The sequence below is a fragment of the Macaca mulatta genome, chromosome 1 (assembly GCF_049350105.2).
Source record: "Macaca mulatta isolate MMU2019108-1 chromosome 1, T2T-MMU8v2.0, whole genome shotgun sequence".
NCBI classification, from domain to species: Eukaryota; Metazoa; Chordata; class Mammalia; order Primates; family Cercopithecidae; genus Macaca; species Macaca mulatta.
Genome location: NC_133406.1, coordinates 81,524,592 through 81,544,073, shown reverse-complemented (window position 1 = coordinate 81,544,073; position 19,482 = coordinate 81,524,592). Strand labels below are relative to the sequence as shown.

Genomic DNA, 19,482 nt, shown 5'->3' with positions numbered 1-19,482 from the left:
AAAAAAAAAAAAAAACTCTTAATGTTTTGAGAAAGTTTACAAATTTGTGTTGGGCCACATTCAAAGCCGTCCTGGGCAGCGTGAGGGTTGGACAAGCTTAATGTAGAGAATCACCTTCCCTCCAGGTCTTTTTAGCTGAGCATCTAGTAGCACCTTTTAAAGGTCTGAAGAGAAAACATTTGCCATCTGTTGCCTTTGACAGTGGCCATCTATGAGACTTCATCTATATAATCAAAACCGTGGTCTCTACAACCTCTTATCTCAACCCAGACACACTTTTCTACTGATTTCAGGTCTTTTTTTTTTTTTTTTTTTGAGAGAGAGTTTTGCTCTTGTCGCCCAGGCTGGAGTGCAGTGGTGCAATCCTGGCTCACTGCAACCTTCACCTCCTGTGTTCAAGTGATTCTCCTGCCCCAGCCTCTGAGTAGCTGGGACTACAGGATACACCACCATGCCCAGTTAATTTTTGCATTTTTAGTAGAGGCGAGGTTTCACCATGTTGGCCAGGCCAGGCCAGGCTTGAACTCCTGACCTCAAGTGATCCACCTGCCTTAGCCTCCCAAAGTGCTGGAATTATAGGTGCGAGCCACTGCACCCGGCCTTGATTCCAGGTCTTTCGATAATAACTTAATGCTTTTAACTAACTGCCAATCAGAAAATCTTTGAATCCACCTGTGACCTGGAGCCCCTCCAGCTCCTGTGCCTTCCCCATCCACTTCAAGTCGTCCTGCCTTTCTGGATTGATGTCTGCCTGTAACTTCTGTCCTCCTAAAATGTAGAAAACCAAGCTGTAAACCAACCACCTTGGGCACAGGTTTTCAGGACCTCCTTGGGCTTTGGTCACTTTTATTTGGCTCAGAATAAACCTCTTTAAATCTTTCACAGAATTTGACTATTTTATCGACACTACCTAACACCATAGCTTAGCCTAGCCTGCCTTAATTGTGCTCAGAACACTTACAGTAGCCTACAGTTGGGCAAAATTATCTAAGGAGGCAAAGTCTGTTTTAAAATAAAATGTTGAGCATCTCAATGTAATTTATCGAACACTGTACTGAAAGTGAAAAACAGAATGGTTGCATGGGTACTTCAAGTGCAGTTTCTACTGAATGTGTATTGCTTTCATGCCATCGTAAAGCTGAAAAATTGCATGTCAAGCCATTACAATTCTGGGACCACCTGTAGGCATCCTGAGCAGACTCCAGGTGAGAACTGAGGCCTGCCTTGGAGTCACGGGGGAAGAGAAGAAAATGGAGGCTTGGTGATGAGTTAAGGACCTAGAATGGAGGGTCCTCTGGTTGGACACAGAGAGGGAAGAACCTTGTATAGAGAAGGGATTGTGTTTTGCTTTTGTCTTTTTTTGCTGAAGTCTCAGCCCACTGTTCTTCCTATAACAGATGCCCAGTAAAGCTGGCTGATTGCAAGCAGAAAGGCAGTTGCTGGCTTGTGCAAGTCAGGGCTCCTGGGTCCCATGGGCATCTCAGAAACGCTTGGGGGTGAGTGGCGTCCTGAAGCTGGCACATCAGCCCAGCTTGTTAAATCCTTCACTACTGTGTACCTTGGGAAGTCCCAGAAAACACATCCTCCCCACCCTGCAAACCATGAAGAGCGAATGTCCAAGCAGCTTGGGTTATTATTGGTAAAGGACAAGAAGGCCATTATTCAAAGGGGAGGAATTGTGGTGTTTTCCACAAATGGCGGCAACAATGTTTCTGGTTCCACATGTTCTTCCAGAACCCTGCCACTCTCCATCTAGAAGTGGGCTCTATGTCCCTTCCCTTTGATCCTGGGTGAGCCTTCATTGATCTCAATGAATAGGAATGGCAGAAGTGATGCTATGTGACTTCCAAGCCTAGGTCGTAAAGATGAGACAGCTCCTAGGGCTTTCTCTTGGGACATGAGCTGCTGTAAGATGTTCAGCTACCTTCAAATCCCTGTGATGGGGAGACCACAAAAGAGACAGAGATCCCTGAAGCCCCAGCTGATCCACCCTTCAGCCCTGGCACCAGACATGTGGGTGAGGGGGCCTTCAGATGACTGTGCCCATCCCCATCTGATTGCAACCACTTGAGAGACCGGGAGAGCGTTGCCCAGCTCAGCCCCGTCATCCTTCAGAACCATAAGAGAGAACAAAATGCCTTGTGTTTCAAGCCATTTGTTTTGGGGTGGATTGTTACACACCAGATACAGGTGTGACAATACAGGGAGCTTGTGCTTGGGAGTCTGAACTGTAATGCATACCAGGGAGCCAGGGATAGTAAGATACACCTGCTAACAGAGTCTCCCACCGGGGGATGCCAGCAAGAGAATGGAGCCAACACTGAGAAATGCCAGTGTCAGGCCACCCAGCTGCTCTGCAGTTCCCCAGGTACCCTGGACCTGAGATGTTCCCACTGTCTCCCTGCTGATGTGTAGTTTGGAAAGACACCTGAGCTGGGAAGCTGAGCAGACAGAATGGCCTGCCAGGGGAACCATTCTCCAAGAAGCAGGGAGGGCCCTTCTCCTCCTTTGCTGTGTTCCTCCCAGTGCTAGTGGGAAGCTTGGATCTCCCCTCCCACAAGCTCAAATATCCCAGCAATGCTGCCCTGACCCCGTACATGCAATGTTTTCTCCTTGCCTACAGTATTTACTCATAATTGTGGCTGGATTAGATTGAAGCAATGCTGGAAAGTATATTTAGTTTGTCTTCAGCAACTCACCTACTGATTACCACTGCTATTTCTACCTCCCATCCGGCCACTCCCTTGTGCCAGGCTCCCCAAATGGCATTCTGTGTGCCCAGTGACCCCCACAGTACCTCCCCCTTCACTCCTGCTCTGCCAGTGGTTCTCAGTTGGGGGCATTCCATGCACCTGCAACTCTGCCAAGCCCCCAGGGGACATTTGGCAAGATCTGCAGACATTTTTGAGTGCCACACTGGGGTGTGTGGGTAGAGGCCAAGGATGCAGCTAAACATCCTATAATTCACAGGACAGCCCCCTACAATGAACAATTATCCAGTCGGTTGTGCCAAGGTTGAGAAACCCTGATGGATCTCAAATCTTACTTGTTTTTTGTGGTATTTCTTTAGAACTTTTGTTCCTTTGCTTTGCACGCTGACAGCTAGATACATGATAAACAAATCAAGATACCGAAGACTGCGCCTGGCTAAATTTCACCCTTCCTGAGACAACAGCATTTTAACAATCTCCAGCAGACCTGACACTCTGTCCCAAAGAGACACATCTCTCAAGGTCCTAGGCAGCCCAAGAAGGTGGAGAGCCACATTTTCAGGCAGCCGTGAGTCTTCGCTTTGGAAGGGAGGAGAAGGAACCTCTGAAAAGCCAATTCAGGGCCACCCCTCTGAAACTGGCAGGGAGGGGCTGCCAGAGGAAATGCACACCCCGCCAGCATGCTAGGCCTGCAAGAGGGTGGCTGATGAGTCACCGTGGGCCATCCCTTTGTTACTCATTTCACAGTCTGGCAGCAGCCCAGAAAAGGATACCCCCAAAGTAGAGTTCCCCATGCATGTACAATCACCCTGCATTTGTATCAGGGGCTGGGAGGGGAGGGGGCAGATCCTCCATTTTACTCATGCCCCACCTTCATTAACAGGAAGTCTTCAGCCTCCTTCCCTAAACTGCACACACATCAGAACTGTGAGCCACAGCCAGTGATCCAAACCACGTGTCCCAGGCCTTTCCTTTCCCTTCTCCCTGCCCCACCTGCCGGAAGGGAGGCCCTAAAAGGGAGGATGGGAGGGAGGCGAGGGTGCTGGGACTTGACATTCACTCTCCCTCTCTCAAGTCTCTTGCCTGTCTCAGCCGTGCCCTGGACCAGGAGGATGTGACCTGTGGCATGTTTCATGGTTTTTGTGTCCCTGTTCGCTGCAGCCCTGACCCTCCTGGGCCATCGCCCCCAGAGTCACTAGCCGATATCAGAGTTTTTATCTCCAGTACCCCAGCAGAGGTGGCTGTTCCTTCCTGATGGCTGCCTTCCCCCCAGGCGCAGGCAAACCCACCCTCTTCCTCCCCATTCCTGCTGTCATCACAGACCCCACAGAAGAAGGGAGGAGGAGGTGGAACCTTGCCCTCAGCCGCCAATTCCTGTCTTAAATTCCTGCTCTTCAGGAACTCTCCTTCCTTAGCTCCTGGAGGAACCACAAAGACAGTATCTATTTTCCTGACTTCCTGGGGGGGATTCACAGTGCCGAACTACTAAAGTCTCGCTTGGGCTGGGGTACCAAAATACAGGAGAAACATCATCCTGAGAACGGGCCCAACAAGAATGAACATGGGAAACGTTCTCACTCTGATCCTGATCCCCAGAGAGACGGAGGAACCCCACGAGGCCCTGGGTTCCAGTGGCACTTTTCTGTCACACAGTCTTAAAGTTCCCTGCCTTGTAGGAAAAGAAAAAGAAAGGACGCAAACATCGTCATTGTTCCCATTTTGCAGATGGGTGAGTGGAAACTTATGGCTAAAGATCACAAGGTACTGGCAGCACGTGTATGTGCTGGGAGAGGAGAGAGTCCACATTCCTTGGCACTGAAGGGCCTCTGGCCCTCTGTGGAAACATCAGGAGGCTGTGACCATTGTGTGACCCAGGAAAATTACAGCAGGAGACTCCTCTGAGTCTCTTTCCGGAGCTTCCCCCGGGACACCACCTCCTCTGTCACACCCCTCTCCAAAACTTAGGTGGCTGCCAATGTCACGTGCTAAAGCCGGGACCCAGTCCGGTATTCAAGACATGGCACAGTGTGTCTCCACCTCAGCGACCTGACCTCATTTGACAGTACTCCCCTCTAGCTGTACTCTCCCCAAAGAGAACGTGCAATCTGCATGGATTAAACCTTTACTACACACCAGCCTCTGGAGCTCTGAGCTTTATGTCTATTATTTCATTTCATCTTTACAGTCCCCTGAGGTAGACACAATTTTTTTTTTTTTTTTTTTTTTTTTTTTTTTTTTGAGACGGAGTCTCGCTCTGTAGCCCAGGCTGGAGTGCAGTGGCCGGATCTCAGCTCACTGCAAGCTCCGCCTCCCGGGTTCACGCCATTCTCCGGCCTCAGCCTCCCGAGTAGCTGGGACTACAGGCGCCCGCCACCTCGCCCGGCTATTTTTTTGTATTTCTTAGTAGAGACGGGGTTTCACCGTGTTAGCCAGGATGGTCTTGATCTCCTGACCTCGTGATCCGCCCATCTCGGCCTCCCAAAGTGCTGGGATTACAGGCTTGAGCCACCGCGCCCGGCCAATTTTTTTTTTTTTTTTTTTGAGATGAAGTCTCACTCTGTTGCCCAGGCTGGATTGCAGTGGTGTGATCACGGCTCCCTGCAACCTGCGTTTCCTGGGTTCAAGTGATTCTCTTGCTCAGGCTTCTGAGTAGCTGGGATTACAGGTGTGTGCCACCATGCGTGGCTAATTTTTGTATTTTTAGTAGAGACAGGGTTTCACCACATTGGCCAGGCTGCTCTTGAACTCCTGATGTCAAGTGATCCACCTGCCTCGGCCTCCCAAAGTGCTGGGATTAGAGACATGAGCCACCACACCCAGCCAGTAGACACTATTATTTTATTTTTATTTATTTAGTTTTTTTTGAGATGGAGTCTCACTCCGTTGCCCAGGCTGGAGTGCAGTGGTGCGATCTTGGATCACTGCAACCTCCATCTCTCAGGTTCAAGAGATTCTCCTGCCTCAGCCTCCCAAGTAGCTGGGACTACAGGCGTGTGCCACCATGCCTGGCTAATTTTTTGTATGTTGTGTTGTATTTTTGTAGAGACAGGGTTTCACCATGTTATCCAGGATGGTCTCGATAGTAGACACTATTATTCTATCATTGTCTTCATTTCACGGATGAGGAAACTGAGGTGTGAAGAGGATAGTCATCTCCTCAAGATGACAGAGCCAGTACATGGCAGAATAAGAGGCCAACCCCTAACTGTTGGACACCAAGTCCTCATTCTCTACCCTGATATTTACAGATGTTTATTGATGTATGTTTATCTGTTTGTTTTGAGACAAGGTCTCAATCCATCACCCAGGCTAGAATGTCATGGTGCAATCACGACTCACTGCAGCCTTGACCTCCTTGGCTCAAAGTGATCCTCCCACTTCAGCCTCCCAAGTAGCTGGAACTACAGGTGCACACCACCATGCCCAGCTAATTAAAAAAAATTTTTTTTTTTTTTTGCGGAAATGGGTTCTCATTATGTTGCTTGGCTGGTCTTGAACTCCTGGGCTCAAGGGATCCTCCCGCCTCAGCCTCCCAAAGTGTTGGGATTACAGGCATGAGCCACCGTGCCCTGCTTGTTTACTGATGTCTGTGCATGCTTGGCTCCGATGTGAATACTATCCCACTATGGAGAGTAAAGGCTGAGAGGCTGGATTCCAGAGCTCAACAGTCTGCTGCCGTGCAGTGTAGCAGCCACAAGGAACATGTGGCTATTTACATTTAAATTAAATAAAATTACAAATTCAGTTCCTCAGCTGCATGAGTCATATTTCAAGTGCTCCACAGCCACACAGGGCTAGCGCTGCCATTTGGGGCAGTGCAGATATACACTGTTTCCATCATCACTAGAAGCTCTATGGGACAGGGGTGGTGGAGAGGTGGCCTCACTGCACACCCGCTGGCCAGGCCACCTCCTCCTGCGACTCAGTCATCCAGACAGTGTTGCTAGCCAGGACCCCACCAGACCTCATGGAACACACGGTCCTTCATTTCTCAAATCCCCAGATGACAGTGTCCCTTGGCTGGTCCTCTTGGGGGCTGGTGCTGAGCAAGGTGGAGATATAATTCCTCACAAACACCAGTCCAGCTAAAGCCAGGTGTGTGAGGATGCAGGGGGCTGTCGAGGAAGGTAACATTCTAAAGTCACAGAATGTCAGAAATAGTGGGGCATCAGGAAAATCTGTTCCAACCTTCTAATCTCAGAGATAAGATAAGACAATTATGGTCATACAGGGGTGTGGCCTGGCTCCTGGCCACAGGAAGCTGGTGGAAAAGCTAAAGGGGCACCCAAACAGGCAGAGTCACCCCTGAATCCAGAGCCCATGGGTAGCAGGCTGGAGCCCTGGAATCCCGCTCTGCATGCCCTGTGGCTTTGCAGGAAGGCATATGGGAAATGGGGGATTCTTGAAGGGGGTCCCACTGCTCCTATTCCTGGAGAGGGGGCAGGGAGAGCTACGGAGAGATTTGTTCTTCAGGCATCTGATGTAGCTGGAGACTGCGGGTACCATGGCCAACGCTGGCGCAGCCAGGGTGGGACAGGGGCCTCCAAGCAACACAGAAGGGTTAGCGGTTCACCCGGACTTGTTTATGAGCTGTCTTAGATGCACTAAGGCAAGAGATGTCTCATCTCGTCTCTAAGATCTTAAGATCTTAAATGCGGAGGGAAGGCAGCTGGGAGTGTGGACGGCAGGCACAAGGGGGAAAAGTGCAAGAGCATTTACAACCAGAAGAGAAGCTGAGGGGACACGATGGCCCATGGACAATGTCAGTGCCCTGGGAGGCTGGTAAGGGGGGTGCTGGGACTGGTGGTGAAGAGATCACTCTTAAGAAAAAGAATGGATTTACTTTCTCCATCAAACCAGCTACCATCTATTTGCTAGTCTTTAAAAATTTTAACTACATGGGTACTTATTTATTTATTTTTTTGAGATAAGTTTTCCCTCTGTCGCCCATGCTGGAGTGCAGTGGCTCCAGAACCGGGCTGGAGTGCACGGCTCACAGCAGCTTCCACCTCCTGGGCTCAAGTGATCTTCTGCTTCAGCCTCCCGAGTAGCTGGGACTACAGGCATGTGCCACCAAGCCCCGGTAATTTTTTTGTAGAGACAGAGTTTTGCTATGTTGCCCAAGCTGGTCCCAAACTCTTGGGCTCAAGTGATCCTCTTGTCTCAGCCTCCCAAAGTGCTGGGATTACAGGTGTGAGCCACTACATACTTATTAAAAAGGCACCACAAATTCCAGTAGATAGGCATCCTAAAAAATCTCTGGCCAATATTCCCCAAAACTGTCAAGGTCATCAAAATCAAGGAAAGACTGAGAGACTGTCACAGCCCAGAGGAGCCGAAGGAGACTTGACAACTAAATGAAATGTGGGGTCCTGGATGGGATCCCAGAATAGAGAAAGAATCTTAGGGAAAAACTAAGAGAGTCTGCATAAAGCATGGACTTTAACAATACTGCATCAATGCTGATTCATTATAACACATGTACCACACTGATGTAACACGTTAATAATAGGGGAAACTGGGTATGAGGTATCTGGAACTTTCTGTACTGTCATCTCAGCTTTTCTATAAACCTAACACTGTTCTTTAAAAAAAGTCTATTAACATTTTTAAAGGTACTTATTATAAAAACGCATTTTTAAATTTATAATTTAAAAATTACTTGCCAGGTGTGGTGACTCACACCTGTAATCCCAGCACTTGGGAGGACAAGGCAGGAGGATTGCTTGAGCCCAGGAATTTGAAACGGCCTGGGCAACATAGTGAGACCCCATCTCCACACAGACACACACAAAAATTAGCCGGGTGAGGTGGTGCATGCCTGTAGTCCTGGCTACTCGGGAGGCTGAAGTGGGAGGATTGCTTGAGCCCAGGAGGTCGAGGCTGCAGTGAGCTATGGTTCTGTTACTGCACTCTAGTGTAGGCAACAGAGCAAGACAAAGAAAGAAAAATTATTTAAAACACTGAAATATTCAATTTTTAAAATTGAGGAATGCACATCTGACCTCTTTGTGTTCATTGTCTCCCCATATGTTTCTTCTCCTGAGTTTCAGTCTGTGTGTTACCCTAACACAGACCACAAGTTTGTCTCTCCTCGTTTTGGCATTTCCACCCTTAGATTATGAAATTTTCAAGGATGAGGATCTGGTTTCCAACCCAACTTATTTTCTTCTCCTCCCCTTCTCTTCCTCCACCATTCTCTTTTTCTTCGGCAATTTGGCGAAAGAACTTTTCACATAACTGGAATCAGTAATGATAATCCCAGTCCCTTGAATTTGTCTGGGATTCTACAGTGTGCCAAGTGTATTTGCCTGTATAAATCTCACTTTCCTCCACAGCCCTGGGAAAGGAGCCTTATTATTATTCCCATTTCACAGAAGAGAAAACTGAGACTCAGAGAGGCTGGGTCCAAATAAATGGCTAATGAATGGTAGAGGGAACAGGACTGAAAACTTCCCCATCTGGCTTGCCTTTCCCATTGGTCTTGCTCCTTCCCCACTCGCTGCTGAACTAGGCTGTGGTGTGGGGCACCCTGTGAGTGTTCTGGGGGTCCATGTGACATCTTGAGGAGGAGGCAGGTTGACCCACCCCTGAAGGGTCCAGGGAACATTTGCTGGGTTACAATGAAAAGGGGGTGTGCTGTTTCAACAGCCTTGGCAGCCTTGGGCTCTCCCCCAGGAAGCCAAAGGCCTGCAAGGTGACCTACGCCTCCCTGGCTGGGGTAGCTGCCTTCATCTGTGAGCAGTGAGGCTGTGGGGAAAGCTCAGTGGTGACCCAGTGCAAAGCAAAGCAACAGAGGTAGGAGCAGCTCAGCCTTGGACCAAGTTTTCTGGGTCCTTGGGAGCCATTTCAAGTGGCAAGCACCTGTAAGAATGTGGTTACTACCCCACAATTTCAGAGCCATATTTAGCTGCAGGGTCAGCCAGTGGAGGCTCCATCCGGGTCTCCAGCCCTTCCTCCAGCAGGGCAGATTTTTCTCTGCTGAATCAATTCTTACACAACTACGTTCTGCAATGGAGATGGCTCTTGGTGAGAGCAGCTCTGTAAACATGGTTTAAATGACTTTGGTGAAGCTTGGAATCTGAGCCTTCTGGGAAGGAGGGTGGGTATTTCTGGATTAACCATTGCTGGGCAGCACAGTAAACAGGGCAGGGCGTTGCAAAGTGCACAAGTCTAAGAATGTCACCTGCCCAAGTTCCCTGGGGGAACTGAGTAAGGCTCAGGGTAGAAAGCGCAGGTAGAGAAGATGAATTTTGCTGAGAATGGTTCCTCAGCACAGCACTATGGCAAATTGGAGGGAGCATGGGTTAGGAAGAGTGTAGGATTTAAAATCAGACCAGGGTTCAATCCTTTGGCAATTATTAGCTGTGTGGCTTTACATTTACCCTCCCCTTTCTGTGGCTCAGTTTTTTTTTTATCTGTACAGTGAGATGAAAATATTTACTTTAGATATGGAATGAGTACATGACATGCTGTACTGAAAAAATGCCCCATGAATTGCATATTGTTATGTAGGTGATGGGTGCTGTTATTACTCCTTATGTGTGTAATAAAGAATGATCTTGGCCGGGCACAGTGGCTCACACCTGTAATCCCAGCACTTTGGGAGGCCGAGGTGGGTGGATCACTTGAACTCAGAAGTTCAAGACCAGCCTGCACAACATGGCAAGACCAGGTCTCTACAAAAAATACAAAAATTAGCCAGGTGTGGTGGTGTGTGCCTGTAGTCCCAGGTACTCAGAAGGCTGAGGTAGGAGGATCACTTGAGCCCAGGGGCCAAGGCTGCAGTGAGCCAAGATCCTGCCACTGCACTCCAACCCTGGGGAACAGGGTAAGACCCTGCCAAAAAAAAAAAAAAAAAAAAAAAGAGAGAGAGAGAAAGAGAAAGAAAGAGAGAAAAAAAGGATGATCGTGTGGTGCTCTAACCCTCTAGCACAAGGAATGAGGAATAGCTGGTCAGAAACCAGGGAATGGCTTTAGAATAGCTGAATACAACATCTTACAGGGTGTCTGAGGTCACTTCATTCACTCTCCTTCCTTCTCCGCTTTTGGAAGTGATGGAAGTTCCAGGTAATTACTTGCCCAGTCTTCCGACTACCAACAGAGCTGATTCTAGGCTCATATCTCTGGCCATGTTGCAGAGTGTCACTGTCATGGCCTCTGTTCCTGGTGCTTGTGAGGTTGTTGGCATTTGGTGAAGATCAAGGCCCCATCAGCACCGTCTGCCCACATGCCAGAATCAGGGCGAGAATACGGTATACCACATTTCACAGACTGATCTAACTAGAGTCCTCCAAAATGAAAGGCCAAAAGAACAAAATGACCAATACTGCATTACACACACACACACACACACGCACACACACACCCGAGAAATTACAGACTAGGTACTAAGACATTTTTAAAAGGTTTACATTTTCATCTGGTTTATAATTCCCTTGGGAGGGGAATTTCTCCCAGGAATGTTAAACTTTGCTGTCTCCTCTCCAAATGGCCCAGTGGTATTTACACAGGACTTAAATCATGTATTTGTTGCTTGAACTTTGGCCCTTAAGGTGTTGTTAAACTTTGAAGCAGTTGTTAGGCAGTTGCTGTGTTTCTTTCTGGATTCTCTCTCTCTCTCTTTTTTTCTTTTTTTTTGAGATGGAGTCTCACTCTATCGCCCAGGCTGGAGTGCAGTGGTGCGATCTCCACTCACTGCAACCTCTGCCTCCTGGGTTCAAGCAATTCTCCTGCCTCAGTCTCCTGAGTAGCTGGGATTACAGGCACCCAGCACCACGTCCAGCTAATTTTTTTTTTGTATTTTTAGTAGACACAGGGTTTCACCATGTTGGCCAGGCTGGTCTCCAACTCCTGACTCAGGTGATCCACCTGCCTCAGTCTCCCCGAGTGTTGGGATTACAGACGTGAGCCACTGTGCCCGGCTGTTTCTGGATTCTGTAAAGCCCCCAGGGTTGGTCAAAGTTTCCATCAATTCCATTTTCTCTAATGAATACATTTTCCTGGAGGATCAACCTTGGGTTCCCAAGGACCTCTATCTTCTGTCTTTTGTGGGGCGAGAAGAAAAGAAATGAAAAGAGTATTTTCTGCAGGTAAGAATGTGCTCTGGCATCTCAGGAATCTGTAGAGCCTGAGCTCAGACAAGCTTTCCCACTCAGGTCACGTTCTCCCTCACAGTCTGTCTGTCCTAATGATTCACACAGATGCCCTGACATCCCTCAGGGCTAGAAAATTTTCCAGGTCCCCTCTTAGGGAGTATAGCTCAGGATTTAAACATACCCTGGGGTCAGGGGTACCAGCCCCCACTTCAGTTGTAGGAGGACCTCTGCATCCTCATCTATGAAATGAGAATAATCACGGTGATTTAGAGATAAATATTAGCTGTTATCAGCTGGTATTAGGGGTATAGGAATAACAAAACCTCTGCTAGGTGGGTGAGGACAGGAGGTACAACTCTAGTTGATTGATTTTGTTACTGATGAACTTGCCTGGGGAGCCAGCCAGCGGACGCTGATGGCAGAAAATAGATTTTTGGTTTATCAGAGCAAAATAATCTCCTCCAGTAATTATAGGCCCGCATTTATTATGAGTAAAAGAACATTGAGGGTGGATTCTATGAGAATCTTAGATAACAGCCCCAGGCCCCATTGCTGGGACTTCCTAGGAGCTTTGGGAGTTTTCATACTAAAGGTAGAGAACCCTGTGGGTTCAAACCCTCAACAAGGACTATCTCCAGAAACAAATCTGAACTTGGCTCCAGAAAGCAAGGTTTCGGACAATTCAGCTACTTTGGTTAATTTTTACTTAAATGATCATTACAGCTGTGATACCACGGTGAGCTGGTCTTGCAAACACCGAAATGCCCTGGTACTTTAACTTCCTTCAGCAGTGAGCATTAGAGTTTCCTCTTCCCTCACACTGAGTCACCTTCCCTGGTCCCTGAACCTCGGAGAACTGATGTCTCAGTGCTGTCATTGGCCTGGGCGAGTCCTCTCACCTGGTCCTCTGCCCAGAGCCTATTTCATGAACCACTGGTAATACTGGCTCCATGAGGTGCATACCAAGGGGTGGCTGACATCCAGAAGCCCCCTGGTCCTCCCAGTGGCAGCATCTCTGTAACCTCAGCAACTAGCCCTGTGCAGGGGACACAGGAGGCCTCATTTGTGTGCCCCAGCATGGGGCTGAAGGTAGAAATATTGCCTCCTGGGGCCAAGAAATTCCATGGAGCTTCTGCAAATAGAAATTGCCAAGCTGCTCGGGAAGGGAGAGAAGCCACAGATTGTCCCTCATCTCTTCCACCCACAGCCTTACAGACAGGACCCCCCAGCTTGCTCTGAATCCATCACTTACCCAGGGCTCCTTGGCAGATGTCTGTGCGGGTGGCTCCTCCAATGATAAATTGGGGGTCAGCGCAGATCTCCTGGGAACAAGACCCACAAAGTGCTGTTAGCCCCCCAGGCAGGTGTTTCTGCAGCTAGGATGCCTCCATTCTCAGTGGATCTTCTAACCCCTTCTCCCCTCTGGGGAAAGTGTGTCATCACAGTCAGAGCTCTGTGTCATGAGGTCCTTCTGACCCCTGCTTCCTGGGCCCTGATGGGTGGATGGGCAGTCCTGTCTGAGAAGGGCAGGCATTTGGACCCTACACACTTTGGAATGCCTAGAGCTGTTTCCCAGGGGCCACAGCAGCAAGTCCAGCCTCTTCTGCCAGACGTTGAGAACGTCACACTCCAGAGCCACCCTAGCCACTGGGCTAGCACCCTCTCTCCTCTGTTACTGCATGCAAGTTGTTTTGCTTGCATGAAATTCCTTCCTTTCCCAGTCTCTTCCTTCCTTTTCCATATTGCATCATACATTGAGGCTCACTGTCACCTCCTCTGTGAAGTCCTCCTTCCTAGTCCTTCCTAGTCCAATCTTCACTCATCCCTTCAAGTCTGAGTCCCAGAGTCTCTGGACTCTGCAATTTACTACTTAGGTACTACTCTGTCTTCCTAACACATGCCCTTTTGAGGGCAGGGGGGATCTAACCCTTTTGAATTATTCCATGGGGTCATGAAACTTAGAGCATCTATATATTCTGTACCTGCTTACATCAGAGACTGCGCTCAAAGCTTTATTGCATGGAATGGATATTATCCCCCTTTTACAGACGAGGAAACAGCTCAAAAGGGTGAAGTGACGTGTCCAAAGTTAACACAGTTCACAGATAATAGACAGCACTGGCATTGGAACTTACTGATCAAATGCGCCAACTCTTTCTGCTCCTGCCCTGCCTCTAATTGATTTAGTACCAAGTGTCCAAGGGTGTTAAAATCTCCGGGGCCGTTGTCATGAGCAGACTGATGGAAGCCAATCTTGAACACTTCTTAGCCCTTTCAGTAGCCCTCCAAGTGTGTTTCGATTCTGAACAGCTCCACCCAAAAGCCACAGAGGAAGTTGGGGCACAAACTTGGGCCTCTCTGGGCTCAGGCAACCTTGCCTTGAATGAGTTGCTCCTGCGTCTCATGTCCACTTGGGCTGCACACGCCTGCCTCCACCCAACGGCGCTCGGCATGCCCACTCTGTCAAGCAGAAGTTTGCCTATGTGAGACTTGGATCTAGCCCCTGATCATCCTGGCTCAGATTGTGGGAGCTCTTCCGGAAGCACCGTCTGCCGCAGAGGACATTCCCTTCATGCCTCTGCCTTGTTGCTCTCTGCTCCTATTGGTTTTGGGGATGGCAGAGAGAATCAGAATGCTCTTTTGCTGAGGCAAAAGAAGCCAGCTTGGCCCAAGGCCTGTCAGCGAGCTCTTATCCAGCTGATAGAATAGATTGGGCTTGGTGCTGGGAGCCTGTTTATTATAAAGAATCACAGTGATAATCCTGAGTGTGCCAGGCACTTACCCCAGCAGGGTTTTTCCATTATACTTCAGAAACTTTCGAATGCCGTTAGCAGACTCTAGAGAAGTCAGAGTTCAGAGTGGTGCTGAGCGATGCTTCAGAAAACTGAAACTTGCACACAGCATGTAGGGCATCGAATCAAATATGGGACTTACCAGTCAGTGAAAAGGGGTTGAGGGTTTGGGCTTTGCTGCATTATTCTGATAACCTGGGTTTAAATCCTGGCTCTGCCACTTATTGTATAGGTCCTAGGACCCTGGAAAGTCACCTAATCTTTTGAAGCCTCAGTTTTTTCACCTGCAAAATGGGAACAATGAAAATACCCAACTCAGAGGATTGTTCTGAGTGTTAAATGAGATAATGATGTAAACATGCCCTGGCAAGCACTCCATAAATGTGATCTATTATTACTACTGTTGAAGAAGTTGATGATAACAGTCACTGAACTTGGAGACAGGACATATGGGTTTGAGGCTGAGTTTGGCCAGCTGAAGATAAGCAAGTGAGAAACCTCTCAGAGGTTTGATTTTCTTGGGGGAAACATAGGGGCTCACAATATCTGCCCTTGCTCCTAATGGACTGGTTGCTGGGAGGATCCGATGTGCCACCCGGATCACGCCTGCTTTCTCCTCACTGTGCCCCTGCATGGCCCTTGGACCCCACTGGACTTACTGCTTTAATCCCCCTTCCAGGTGCTGGAGCCACTCTTGCCAGTGTTGTGAAATCCTCTCTCCGAGGAAGAGCAGCTCCTCCTGCTGCAAGGCTAACCTGCTCCCCTCTCCTGCCCACAACCCGTATTCTCACTTCCTCAGGGACCCTGTTTCACTGCCCCTCCCTGCCTTTATCTTTAATCCCTTCCTCCTCGTGATTCAACATGTGACACATTCAAGTTGTTCTCATATGAAAAAAAAAAAAAACCGGCTCTCAAAATCCAGGTCCTGCTCTACCCATCAGTTCTCCTCTCTTCCCAGGGGCCCTTCTTAAATGAGTTGATCACGTTCTTCATTTCCAGTTCCTTTACTCTGGAGTCTATAACAATCTGGCTTCTACCCTCACCTTTCCATTGAAATTGCTCTGCTAAACTCACCAATGACCTGCTAGTGTTCAAATCCAGTGGAAACAATTGTGCTCTCCTTGCCAGACCTCAGCAGCATTTGAGAAGGTAGGATAGAGGCAGACAACGCAGCCATAAAGGGTGGGCTCAACATGCACAGACTACACACAGTCCTGGATCTATGGCCTATATCCACTTGACTCTGAGCAAGGATTTAACCTTCCCAAGCCTCAATTTCTTCAACTGGCAAATGGGGATCGTAATAGTCACACTCTTCCTTGGTAGTGCAGTGCACAGCCCGCCTGCCCTAAGCAGTGGCCCTAGATCATCTCTAGACCTCTATATCCTCATCTGGAAGTCCCACAGGCATTTCCAACTGTTGGGGGACCTGTCTCTGTCACCTCACTAGCCTCAGAAGTAAGTCTTCAGAAGCAGAAACCATATGCATTGTGCCTAGCATATAGGAGGTATTCGAGAAATGCTTATTGAATGAACGAAAGAATAAGTGAATGAGTGTGAACTCACTGAGTAAACTGTAAAGTGCCATGCAAATGTAAAGTGAACACATTCTCTTGGTTTGCGTTTCATTTTTTTTTTTTTTTTTTTTTTTTACTTTTTTATAGAGACAAGTCTTACTGTGTTGCCCGGGCTGGTCTTGAACTCCTGGCTCAAGTGATCCTCCCACCTTGGCCTCCCATAGTGCTGGGATTACAGGCGTGAGGCACCACGTCAGGTCAGTTTACCACTTTCGCAACCATAATTTCATCTGAGGCTCATTACAATCCTGCATCCATTCATTCTACAGTCACTTCTTTTGTGTTCACTAGTGTATCTCCTGAGCTCTCAGGACAGTGCCTGGCATGTAATAGGTGCTCCATCAATGTTGTTGAATGAATGAGTGAATGAATGAATGGATGAATACTGTGAAAGGCATGGCTATGTGGTAGGCACTGGGGATATACTGGTAAATAATATACACATGATTCCTGCAGTTCAGTAGGAAGAACAAATACATGTGATTATATTTCTAAACTGTGACAATGCTATGAAGGAAATGAGTGGGGTGAGAGTTAGAGAATAACAAGGTGGGGAGGTGGCTGCTAAGAAGGGTCAGAAAATACCTGTTTGAGGAGGGAACATGTGACTAAGTTGGAAAGAATGAGAGTGAGCCACACTCCAGGTAAGAGCGTGCCTTCCTGGTGAGAAGGCCTCGTGCAGGCAAGAACTGGCTCTTTGAGAGACTGAAAGGAGGCCAGGATGGCAGGGTCTGGAGGGCCACGAAAGAGAGAAAATATCTAGGCAGGGTGTGTTATTTTAGATGAAGACACGGAGGCACAGAGAGTTTAAACCGCTTCCTCAAGGTCACCCAGCAGGTTAGCAAGAAGGTGAATCCAAGTGCTCTGAGTCTGGGCTAGGGTGCTTCCTGCAGCCCTCGCTACCTATGAGCTGGATTTAGGGAAACAGAAGGTGACCTGGGAGGCTGCCGGGTGTGGAAGCAGAGCTGGAAGGCTTGTTCTCATAACAGGAATCTAGAAGTTGGACTTCAGGCAGGCTTCCCTAGGCGTGGTAGGGGAAGCCTGGGGAAGTCCCAAAGGAGGCGGTTCCCCAAGAAACGGAATGGACAAGTAGATTGGGGAGGGCAAGTTGTCCCAGGGCCGGGAGGTCAGAGACCCTGGGGGACGGGATAATGGGGGTCTGGAGGGCTCCCGGAGCTTTCCCCAGTGAGGATTCCCACCAGGCAAACCATGAGACACCTCCGTGTCCTGGGTTAATTACCATTGTCGATGTTATGGGGAGGTATCGCTGGCTCCCCTTTGGAAAAATAAATGTAACCCCAGGGCTGCATGAGACTATCCTTAGTCACAAAATGACCAGGCTCTGGCCTGTCCCCCTCCACGAACAGACAGAACCCCAGTTGGAGACGGACTTTGTCTGGTGGATGTTGCCTCTCCCTTCTCTGCAGACCCGATTCCCCTCCTCTTCCAGGTCCCCGCTACAGTTCAATTACAAGTTTCACCCCGGCCTCCTGTGTCACCCTGAGTTTTTGTGAAGTCCTAAATTGGCCTGCTAGTGGGATTTGAGTGCAGTGATTCGCCCCGACCCGCCCAGGAAAGCGTGGTGGGTGGAAGAGAGGGCAGGCCCCGTGAGTTCCCCCACGCTCGAAAGGAGTCCCAGACTCCGGCGGCGTGTAGGTGTCGCAGGCCTGCGGGGTCCTGGCTTGCGGCTTCCCCACTGCAGCCGCGCCCCAGCGCGCCGCGGGCCAGCTGCACCCCTCCCTGCCCGGCACCCCGCCCTGCCCGCGTCCTGCCGCGCACTTCCTACCGTGGGTCGCTTCCACTCGATGCCCCGGGTTTTGCTGGAGTAGGGCCCCAACTCCTTGAAGCCCAGGGCCGAGGGGATGGCTGGGAAGGAGGGGTCCTGGAAGAGCGTCCCGGCCTCCAGGCACTCGTTCCGCAGCGCCTCATAGTCCTGGTTGAGGTACTTGATGGCCCTCTCGTGGGAGCCCAGCCCCTCGGCCGCCTCCCGGTCCTTCACCAGCTTGGCCGCGATGCCCGCCATGCTGCGGCCCCGGCGGCCGTGCTGCTCACAGAAAGGTCGGGGCGACTTCGCGCTGCGCTCGGCTGGGGCGCGGCCAGGGCCCGGCGCGCTGCTGCGGACACTGCGGGCGCAGCCACTGCGAGCGATGATTCACCGGAGGGAAGCGGCCCGGCCCGCGGGGTGTGGCCTCAGCCGCTCCCGGCCTGATGGGCTCCCGGCCCGGGACCAGGCCAGCCTGCGGCCTGCGGAGCGCCGGGACCGCCGCGACCCGGGGCCGGTGCTGCCATCTGCGGACAGCTCCCGGGATGGCGCGGCCTGGCGCCGGGAAGGCTCGCGAATCGCGGTCCAGAGTTGGGGCTCCCACCGGAACCCGAGGCCACCTTTACACTCAATGGGGAGGAAGGCTGGGCGACACCGGAGGCTAGGGTAGTTGTGGCCGTCCAGAAAACACCCGGGGAGTTAGCAGAGGATCAGGTAGTGAAGTTGAGGAAACTAAATCAGCTGCCCTGAACCTTGTGCCAAACACCGTCTTAACGGCTCTGCATACATCATCTCATTCAATCCTCCCAGCAACTCTGAAGAAGGCACTGATATTGTTCCCATCTTACAGATGAGAAAACTGAGCCTCAGAGAGGCTAAATGACTTCCCAATGTGGCACAACGGTCACAGGCAGAACAGGGACTCTAAGCCACGGAGGCCTGTTGCAATCACGATGCTGCAGTTACTACTGCTCAGCTGTTTATTTGATTACAGATAGGGTTGTCAGATTTGGCCAGTAAGGCTGGGCGCGGTGGCTCACGCCTGTAATCCCAACACTCTGGGAGGCTGGAGGCAGGTGGATCACCTGAGGTCAGGAGTTCGAGACCAGCCTGGCCAACATGGTGAAACCCCGTCTCTACTAAAAATACGTTGTGGCAGGTGCCTGTGACCCCAGTTACTTGGGAGGCTGAGACAGGAGAATTGCTTGAACCCAGGAGGCAGAAGTTGCAGTGAGACGAGATCGCGCCACTACACTCCAGCCTGGGTGACAAAGCAAAACACCATATCAAAAATAAAATAATATAATATAAAATAAAAAGATTTGGCCAATAAAACAACAGCCCTCCCAAATGTTTAATTTGAATTTCAGATAAACAACAGATACTTTTAAAGTATATGTAGGCCCCAAATATTGCATGGGTATACATACTTATACTAAAAGAAAATATGATTCATTGTTTATCTGAAACTCATATTTAACTGGTAGGATGAGTTGGGTTACTGTTGGAGAGGGCTTAGAATAGTGCCTGTGTTGGCTACTG

The 19,482-nt window shown here is 49.6% G+C and overlaps 1 protein-coding gene and 1 long non-coding RNA gene across 11 annotated transcripts in view; one reads left to right on the top strand and one right to left on the bottom strand.

The window, feature by feature from the left end:
- Positions 1-19,482, bottom strand: part of CAPN2 (calpain 2) — a 72,090-nt gene that overhangs the window by 42,476 nt on the left and 10,132 nt on the right. For 7 of the 10 annotated variants that reach the window (XR_013403570.1, XR_013403565.1, XR_013403557.1 and 4 more), the window contains exons 1-2: positions 17,965-18,341; positions 13,062-13,131 (exon numbers count right to left, since the gene is read on the bottom strand). Coding sequence is in view for 6 of the 10 variants with exons in the window: in XM_077962080.1 (XP_077818206.1) it covers positions 13,062-13,131; positions 17,965-18,201 (307 nt within the window). In the remaining 4 variants the exon portion in view is untranslated. 10 annotated transcript variants of the gene reach the window in all.
- LOC144329641 (uncharacterized) lies at positions 6,363-13,985 on the top strand. Its single transcript, XR_013395251.1, has 3 exons — positions 6,363-7,902; positions 8,425-9,923; positions 12,151-13,985. It is a non-coding gene; the product is annotated as an uncharacterized LOC144329641 (long non-coding RNA).